This window comes from Morus notabilis, unplaced genomic scaffold, assembly GCF_000414095.1.
Source record: "Morus notabilis unplaced genomic scaffold, ASM41409v2 Scaffold1942, whole genome shotgun sequence".
Classification (NCBI taxonomy): Eukaryota; Viridiplantae; Streptophyta; class Magnoliopsida; order Rosales; family Moraceae; genus Morus; species Morus notabilis.
In genome coordinates this window covers 1-10,010 of record NW_010364902.1, presented here as the reverse complement: position 1 = coordinate 10,010, position 10,010 = coordinate 1, and the positions used below count along the sequence as shown (strand labels likewise).

General features: G+C 38.0%; 3 protein-coding genes across 3 annotated transcripts; all 3 read left to right on the top strand.

The window, feature by feature from the left end:
- The first annotated feature begins 451 nt into the window (after nucleotides 1-451).
- On the top strand, nucleotides 452-3,012 carry LOC112093331 (disease resistance-like protein DSC1). Its single transcript, XM_024171530.1, has 3 exons — nucleotides 452-1,378; nucleotides 1,605-1,904; nucleotides 1,984-3,012. The coding sequence occupies exons 1-3, from the start codon at nucleotides 452-454 to the stop codon at nucleotides 3,010-3,012; spliced, it is 2,256 nt and encodes a 751-aa protein (XP_024027298.1).
- A 2,475-nt stretch (nucleotides 3,013-5,487) lies between these two features.
- On the top strand, nucleotides 5,488-5,865 carry LOC112093330 (toll/interleukin-1 receptor-like protein). Its single transcript, XM_024171529.1, has one exon. It carries the CDS (start codon nucleotides 5,488-5,490, stop codon nucleotides 5,863-5,865), a length of 378 nt encoding a protein of 125 aa, XP_024027297.1.
- Nucleotides 5,866-6,219: 354 nt separating this feature from the next.
- Nucleotides 6,220-6,597, top strand: LOC112093329 (toll/interleukin-1 receptor-like protein). The gene has a single exon (XM_024171528.1). It carries the CDS (start codon nucleotides 6,220-6,222, stop codon nucleotides 6,595-6,597), a length of 378 nt encoding a protein of 125 aa, XP_024027296.1.
- Nucleotides 6,598-10,010: the final 3,413 nt, after the last annotated feature.

The following is a 10,010-nucleotide window of genomic DNA, read 5'->3' as shown; positions in this document are numbered from 1 at the left end:
ATTATTTTTTTAAAGATATATATATATATATATATATATTTATATACATATATAGTGATCTTTGGAATTTTAAAAAATAAAATAAAATAAACCTGCATGGAAAATCTAAAATGTTATCAAAATGTTAAAAGCTTAATCTGAATTCTGAACTGTGCTAGAACTAGTTGGTGCCAGCATCATAGTTGTAAAAAATTTACGCGTACACAAATTCGTAATTAATTTGATTTGTTTCGTCGCTCATTCTTACTAAACACCGTTTACACCTATATATTTTAGGCCTGAGTCAAAATTAGTTGAAGCAATTGTAGAAGATGTTTTGAGGAAATTGAATCGTGGATCGTCATCAAATTTTATTGCTAAGGGTCTCATTGGGATTGAGAGAAAGATTGCAGAAATCAAATCATTATTAAGTGTTTCTTCTCCAAAAGTACGCATTGTAGGCATTTGGGGAATGGGCGGCATGGGTAAAACTACACTCGCCCAAGTTATATTTGATCAACTCTCTTCTCAATTCGAAGCTTGTTGCTTTGTTGCAAACGTGAGGGAAGAATCGGAGAAGGGATCATTGATTAACTTAAGAAATAAGCTTCTTTCTGAATTATTAAGGGAAGAAAATCTAAATGTGGGAACCCCATCTCTAGGACCAACTTTTGTCAAAGAGAGGCTCAAGCGTACGAAGGTTCTCATTGTTCTCGACGATGTTAACCATGTCGAGCAATTAAATTCTTTTGTTGGGGACCGTGACCAATTTAACCGTGAAAGCAGAATCGTTGTAACAACTAGAGATGCTATGGTGCTTAGGGGCATGGCAGTGGATGGAATGTATGAGGTTAAGCAATTACATTTCAATGAGTCTCTTCAACTATTTAATTCGATAGTTTTTGAAGGAAACTCTCGGGATATGGATTATATGGAGCTATCGAAAAATGTGGTAGAGCATGCTGGAGGCCTTCCATTGGCAATTACAGTTTTGGGTAAACACTTTCGTTCCCTGAGCCAAGAAATTTGGGAAATGGCGTTAGAGAAACTAAAAAGTGTTCCTCATAATGATATTCACAATGTGTTGAGAATAAGCTATGATGGGCTGGAGAAAATAGAGAAAGATATCTTTCTAGATATTGCATGTTTCTTCAAAGGGATGCGTAGACATTTGGTGGAAAAGATACTTAATGGTTGCGAGTTTTTCGCAAGTATAGGTGTGGATATTCTCATTGATAAGTCCCTCGTAACTATTGATCCTCGTTATAATAGGCTTCAAATGCATGATCTATTGCAAGAAATGGGTAAAGAAATTGTTTGTCAAGAATCTAAAGAAGTTGGGAAGCGCAGTAGGCTATGGATTACTGAAGAGGCTTGTCAAGTCCTAGAGAACAATGAAGTAAGTGATAGTGTATTTCAATGATTCACTTTAGAATTGCATTAATAACTTGTGGATTAAGCGATTACACCAATCTATTGTTTATTGAGATATCTTCATGTATACAATATTAACTTAGATTGCTTTTAATTTTTTCATGATATATAAGTACATTCCTTGTGTGTGTACACATAACAGTACTGAAGTAACTTGTCATATACTCTATATGTTGATACGAAAATGACAGGGGACTGCAAAAGTTGAAGGAATATTCCTAGACTTGTCCAAAATTGATGAAGAGATACACTTGGAACCTACAGCTTTCAGAAAGATGTCTAATTTGAGATTGCCCAAAATTTACAATTCCTCTTCTGTCAAGAAAGGCAAATTGGACCTTGAAGATCTCCAGTATCTTCCTCGTTCACTTAGGTATCTCGAATGGCATGAATATCCTCTAAAATATTTACCATCAAACTTTAAGCCAAAGAATCTTGTTGACCTAAAAATGCCCTACAGTCACCTTGAGCAACTTTGGGTTGGAGTCCAGGTATATATCCTACACTGTGGTACTAAACCTAATTTATAAGGCATAGTTTAGTTATTATTCTCATTTCTTTATGTCACAGGACCTTAACAAGTTAAGAGAAATTGATCTAAGGCACTCCATTCACCTAACTCAAATTCCAGATCTGTCAAGTGTTCCAAATCTTGAGAGAATAAATCTCGAGTATTGCACAAATTTGCTTCAAGTTCCTTTGAACACTCAGCAAAATGTTAACAAGCTTATTGATGTGGATCTAAGCCACTGCTACCAGCTTCAGAATGTTCCAGATAGTATATTTGCTGCTGCCTCTATGACAACTCTTACTCTCATAGGCTGTACTTGTCTCAACACTCTTCCAATGACTATAACCCGGAGCCTTGTGTCTTTAAATTTAAGTTCAACTGGAATAACGTCTTTGCCTTCATCAATTGTCTCTCTCAATAATCTTTCGAAATTGTCTCTCAGAAACTGTACAAGACTTGCAAGTCTTCCAAGTTGCATGAATAAGCTGGATTCTCTAGAGGAACTTGAATTAGGCGGCTGCTCAATTCTTGACATGTTTCCAGAGCTTCCATTGAATATAATGAGGTTGGATATTGAAGGGACAGCAATAAAGCATGTGCCCTCATCATCAATTGAGGATCGATTTTATCTTTGGAGTATTAAAATGTCCAATTGTAAAAGTCTTACGAGTTTACCATCCAACATTTTTAAGATGAGGTCTCTTTGTGATCTTAATCTTAATGGTTGCGCGAATTTGAAGAGCCTTCCGGAAATCTTACAGCCTGTGAAAATTTCAAGACGGCTTTATTTAAGCGGAACGGGGATTAGAGATATGGCTAACCTTTTGCGTCTCGATCTTTCTGATTGTCCAAAACTTGAATATTTTCCATTCTCAAGTGGTTTCCACCGTTGGAATTTGGAAACTCTTGATCTCAGTCGGTCTACTATAATAGCAATCCCTACAAGCGTCGGAGATCTTTCTAAGCTGAGAACGATTTACTTAGAAAATTGCAAGAATCTTCGTTCTATACCAGAGCTTCCATTGGGTTTGCAATTTCTTGATAAAAGAGAAAGCACGTCGTTGGAGCTTCCATTTGTGATTGCTTGAAATTGGATCAGAAGCAGCGTCAAAGTATTTTAATGGAATTCCAGCTTAGAGTTTTTCGGACCGCTACACGAATTATATGTAAAGGCCATGAGGTACGCTTTCTTTGTTTTATGTTTAAAAAAAAAAAAAAATCTGAACTAGTTATGCAATTGATATAGAGCTTGAATCTCTTCTATGGTAGGTTGCCTTGTTCGATTGGTGCGTGTTGTCCGGGTTATGAAATTCCTAAGTGGCTTGGGTGTCAATCAGAGGGATCTTTTATTGATATAAAGCTTCCACTGGAAAGGCAGAATTTCAAGTTCTTGGGTATTGCATTTTGTGTTGTTGGTTACTCTTATTCTGACAGCGAATTCCTGCATTTAAGATGTGATGTCAATCTTAAAGCGAACCAAGGGGAAAACAGAGAATTCACGTCGGTGTTTAAGTATATTGATGAAGTTTGCATGAAGTTTTCAAGTAATGTGTGGATGTGGTATGTGCCTGATGACTATCATAAATGGCTCAATCCAGTGGAGGCGTCATTTGACTTTTCATTGGTGGGATGGGATAAGAGAAAAAGTAGACGGTTTAAGACTTCCATGCATGAAGTGAAGAAGTGTGGGATCCACCTGGTATATCAAAAAGAAATAGAGGAATTCAGATTCAATTTCATCAATGCTGGCCAACATCATGTACTTGAGGAATCCGCAGCCGAGCAGCCTGAATCCATTCCACGCGGAAGGGTCGACTTTGATACAGATGAACGGTCGACGTCGGATGACTAATGTTGATGGAAAGAGAAGGATTTTTATTGTTCTCTGGTTCTTAGTACCAAAGTGTTTGTTTTATCATGATCTGTTTATTTTCTGAAATGTAGTAAACTCACCAATCAGATAATGGGGTCCTTGTTACCATTGAACTTTGGCATTTCCTATTTCTTAGGTGCTTTACAAACGTGAAACAGTTTTTCATATTTCGGACCTGTTATCCGTTGACTCTGAAATCCTACCAGTTGAGTTTCCATAGCTGATATGCCACCCAACATCAGTAAGTGGGTATTAGTGATCAAAGAGAATTCATATAATAAATAACCTTTTAACATGATGTTATTTTCAGTTATTGTTTCAAACGCATTGAGATTGGTATTTAATTCAGTTCAGTATTTAGCCAAAATCCTTGCAGTATCAGGTCATAATCCTTTTAGTTCATGTAACGATGAATCTATTTCTTCTACTATTAATTTTATGTAGAATTGGTTGAGATCCAATTTGTCCCTCTTTCATAGCCACGATTATCCAACTTATGAACTTTGCTCGTGTTATTTCCATGAAAATGATATAGAGGATGTTTTGGTCATGCTTCAATAAGTTTTTGATAAGTCCATTTCTTTATCACGTTTTTATTTGCAGTATAATGAGAAGTGCTTCAGGGTGCTGCATTGTGATATTTTTGAAGAGGAAAGACAAACTCAATTATGGTGTTTCCCAAAGAAAGAGTTAAATTGCAAGAGAAAACTGATGGAAGATATCTTTATGGTGTTTCCGAATGTGGTAAGATTTTGTTAACTAACATTAGCATTAAGTTGGGACTAGGAAGTGTTGCTTCTTGTCGCTATTTTGTTAACTAACATTAACATTAGAGAAACTCTTAAAATAACTCTCTCTTTTCTTTCCTTCTCGGTCGCTGCATTGGCTCTCTCTTGTTCGCCGCTGCTCATTGTGGACTGCTTTGAGAAAAATGCAGGTGATGTTACTGGTTATCAATTCATGTGTCCTTGTTGGTTGCTGCTGCACTTCTAGTTAAATCAGTCATATCAGCATTGATTGTCCCAAAAGGACGACAAATAATTCACTTCAGGGTTTGATTATATTCGTGAAGTTTGCATAAAGTTTTCAAGTAATGTGTGGATGTGGTATGTGCCTGCCAACTAGTTCGTAAGAAGATTTCACACAATTTTTTACTTTTACTTATTTGATTACCTTAAAGTTTGATCATCTCACGCTTTATGAAAAAAAAAAACTATTGCTAGTGTATATAACACGTGTCCTAACATAAATTTTCCCACATATATCCTTTCGATCTTTGAAATAATAAAACAGTGCAATTATATATTACGTCAAGTGGTGGGCTCCTTCACGTGGAGGCAATTATTCCTGCCTCCTTTTATCTTCAAATTCCATGAAATTTTTTCAGCACATAATATTCACGCGGTATGCTTTTTTCTCTTTCGTGATAATTAATATTGATGCGGTATTAATATTCATACGTTAAACAAACGTTGGAAATAAGTCGGCATTACATGGCAAACGTTGACTCACTAGTCTTCCCAACAGTGGGAAGGCAAGAAAAATTTCTCAACACATAACAAGTCTTGCTTTTCATGAATCTCTGCCTTCTCAAAAACCTCAAAACTAGAGAGCTTTCATTTTGTAAGAAACACAAAAGCTGAGAAAGAGAGAATTTTTGCTCGTAGTTTTGATCCTAGGAGTGATCGACATGGATGCTGGTGGAGCTTCTTCTTCTGCTTCTTCTACTTCAGAGAAATATGATGTTTTACTGAGTTTTAGAGGTGAAGATACACGCAATACTTTCACAAGCCATCTTTACGCTGCTTTGGAGCGAAAGAAAATTAAGACCTACATAGATGAGAAAAGTCTTGAGAGAGGAGACAGAATCTCGCCTGCACTTCTTGAAGCTATCCGGATCTCAAAGATTTCGGTTATAGTTTTCTCAAAAGATTATGCTTCATCATCATGGTGCTTAAGTGAGCTTGTGCATATACTTGAAAGCCACCGAGAAAATAAACATATGGTTATACCCATTTTCTACGACGTAGAAAATAAACATATGCCATCATGGTGCTTACATGGTTGAGCCTTACTTTTATAAATGTCTACCATCTCAAAAACGTCAAGACTCTAACATATGCCATTTTCTACGACGTATGTTTTTTTCTGGTTTGTGATAATTAATATTCACGCGGTATTAATATGCATACGTTAAACAAACGTTGGAAATAAGTCGGGACTACATGACAAACGTTGACTCACTAGTCTTCCCAACAGTGGGAAGGCAAGAAAAATTTCTCAACACATAACAAGTCTTGCTTTTCATGAATCTCTGCCTTCTCAAAAACCTCAAAACTAGAGAGCTTTCATTTTGTAAGAAACACAAAAGCTGAGAAAGAGAGAATTTTTGCTCGTAGTTTTGATCCTAGGAGTGATCGACATGGATGCTGGTGGAGCTTCTTCTTCTGCTTCTTCTACTTCAGAGAAATATGATGTTTTACTGAGTTTTAGAGGTGAAGATACACGCAATACTTTCACAAGCCATCTTTACGCTGCTTTGGAGCGAAAGAAAATTAAGACCTACATAGATGAGAAAAGTCTTGAGAGAGGAGACAGAATCTCGCCTGCACTTCTTGAAGCTATCCGGATCTCAAAGATTTCGGTTATAGTTTTCTCAAAAGATTATGCTTTATCATCATGGTGCTTAAATGAGCTTGTGCATATACTTGAATGCCACCGAGAAAATAAACATATGGTTATACCCATTTTCTACGACGTAGAAAATAAACATATGCCATCATGGTGCTTACATGGTTGAGCCTTACTTTTATAAATGTCTACCATCTCAAAAACGTCAAGACTCTAACATATGCCATTTTCTACGACGTATGTTTTTTTTCTGGTTTGTGATAATTAATATTCATGCGGTATTAATATGCATACGTTAAACAAACGTTGGAAATAAGTCGGGACTACATGACAAACGTTGACTCACTAGTCTTCCCAACAGTGGGAAGGCAAGAAGAAATTTCTCAACACATAACAAGTCTTGCTTTTCATCTTCCCAATTCGCTTAGATATCTTGACCACCAAACGTTAAGCCGAAGAATCTTGTTGAACTGACGATGCCTTTTAGTCAACCGAAGAATCTTGTGTGGTGCAAAAGTTTGCTTCAAGTTCCTTATTCACAGATTCAGAGAAATCTTAACAACCTTGTTGCTATCAATTTGAGCAATATCAAGAAACTTTAGAGTGTTCCAGATATAATATTTGATGCGGCAACTCTTACTCTTGAAGGTTGTTCCAATCTCAACACTCTTCCATTAATGATTACAACTAGGAGTCTCGTGTCTTTAGATTTAAGTTATTACCGCAATAAAGGACTTGACTTTATCAAGTGATTCTCTCCAAAATCTTTCTAAATTGTATCTTAATAAGTGTGAAAGACTAACAAATCTTAACGGTGTGAATAACCTGAACTCCTTAAAAATTTCTTCAATTACAATACTGCTCAAATCTCCAGAAGCTTCCAGAGCTTCCAACTAATATCGATGAGTTGCATATTTCTGGGAGGGCACTAATATACATGTGCTTCTGTTGAGTCTGGAATGCAAGGGAATGCACATTGTTGGAGGTGGTGTCAATTTCAGAAAGAGCGCTCACACAAGAGTCTCAGAATAATTATCATGTTACACAGAATACTTCATGTTAAAAGCATCTGTGGCCGTGGATTAAGGGGTCTTGAGTGGATGACGTGGAGCATTGAGTGTACAAGATTCAATGGAATAGTCTTATTGTTACAAGTGGTCTAGTCGGTGAGCTTAGGTGTATATTACTAAGCGTACAGTGTAAAATTCTTCTAGATTGTAACAGAAAGAAAAAGGACTTAGAGAGAGATTGAGAGACTGTGATTTCTGGAGAGAGAAAGTCCAAGAAGAAAGAGTCTGTAATCTTGCAAACGTCTAGAATAAAAGTTTACATTTTTCCTTTCCATCTTTCTCTGTGATTGAGCCTTTGTTCTGTGACTGGTTGTTTTATTCAACAAATTGGTATCAGAGCCTTTGTTCTGAGAATCAAGAATGACGATGGCAAAGTTCGATATTGAGAAGTTTTCCGGGAAGAACGATTTTGGTCTATGGCGGTTGAAGATGCGAGCGCTCCTGGTTCAACAAGGATTGGAAGATGCGCTGGGAGGAGAGAAGAATCTGCCAGTGTCCCTAACGGAGCCGAAGAAGAAGCAGATCCTGGACAAGGCTCATAGCGCACTGATCTTGTGCCTCGGAGATAAAGTTCTGAGGGAGATTTCGAAAGAGAAAACGGCAGCGGCGATCTGGGTAAAGCTCGAAAGCCTCTACATGACGAAATCGTTGGCTAATCGGTTGTTCTTGAAACAGAGGTTGTACACATTCAAAATGCCGCTAGGAAGAACAATAGAGGAGCATCTGGATGAGTTTAATAAGGTAATCTTGGATCTTGAAAATATTGACATTAAATTCAAGGATGAGGATCAAGCATTATTGTTATTGAAATCCTTACCCAGTGCTTATGAAACCCTCTCAGATACATTGATCTATGGGCGGGATAGCTTGACGTTGGAGGAGGTTCAAACTGCTCTAATGTCTAAGGAGCTCAAGAAGAAATCTGAGACTAAGGGGACGGATCTGGGGATTCTTCAAGCGAGGGACTATTTGTAAGGGGAAGACTAGAGAATAGGGAATTCAAGAATAACAAAAACCAGCCAACAAGATCCAAGTCGAAAGGCAAACTGAAGTGTTTTATCTGCCACAAGGAGGGGCATTTCAAACGAAACTGTCCAGAGAGGAATAAGAAGAAAAACAGCGAGAAGACTCAATCAGATGGAGATGCAGACGTTGTCTCTGAAGGGTATGAGAGTGCAGAAGTTCTCACAGTGGCGGATGCAGATGCAGGAAATGAATGGGTTATGGATTCAGGGTGTTCATTCCATATGATGCCACATGAATCATGGATTTCTAATTACATGAAACAAGATTCTGAGCAGGTACTCCTGGGAAACAACAAGGCATGCAAGGTCTTGGGAATTGGCACAGTTTCAATTTTGATGTCGGATGGATGTGAAAGAAGGCTCAACAATGTGAGGCATGTTCCAGAGTTAAGGAGAAACTTGATTTCTCTGGGAATGCTTGACTCGGAGGGATTCACGTTCAAAGCAGAAGATGGGAGATTGAAGGTGGTGAAGGGTTCCATGGTATTCATGAAAGGAACCAGGATGAATGGTCTGTATCTGCTCCAGGGCAAGACTGTGATTGGAAGTGCAGCAGTGGCCTCAAAGGTGATTCAAGACTACACCTCACTTTGGCATTTCAGGTTAGGACATGTCAGTGAGAGAGGGCTGCAAGAACTGGGAAACCAGGGAGTGCTGGAAAAGAAGAAACTGAAGAAGCTAGACTTCTGCAAGCACTGTGTGTTTGGAAAATCTTGCAGAACCAGGTTTGGAACTGGAGAACACCGAACAAAGGGCACACTGGAATATATGCATTCGGATTTATGGGGGCCTTCAAGAATCGTGTCCATAGGTGGAGCAAGGTATTTTATGTCTTTGATTGATGATTATTCCCGTAGAGTGTGGGTTTTCATTCTGAAAAACAAAGACCTAGCCTTGGAAACTTTTAAACAATGGGTGGTGTTGATTGAAAATCAAACTGGAAAAAAGGTTAAGAGGCTTAGGACTGACAATGGATTAGAGTACTATTATGGATTGTTTAAGGAGTATTATAGTTCAAAAGGAATTGCTAAGCAGCTCACGGTTGGGGGTACTCCACAACAAAATGGTCTTGCAAAGAGGTTTAATAAGACCATTTTAGAAAGGGTTAGATGTATGTTTTCTGTGTCAGGGCTGCCTAAGATGTTTTGGGCAGAGGCAGTTAAAACTGCTTGCTACTTGATCAATAGATGTCCATCCTCAGCAATACAGTTTAAAACACCGTTGGAAATGTGGTCTGGAAAACCAGGCAGCTATGAAAACTTGAAAGTGTTTGGATGTGTGGCATATGCACATATCAAACAAGGCAAGTTGGAACCGAGGGCAAGGAAGTGCATCTTTATGGGATATCAAGATAGAGTCAAGGGCTACAGACTCTGGAATGTAGAAACAGATAGGCCTAAGATCATCATCAGCAGGGATGTAGCTTTCAATGAGACTTAATTCTACAAGGACTTAAAGCCGCATTCAGATGGGGGAATTGAGCAGAC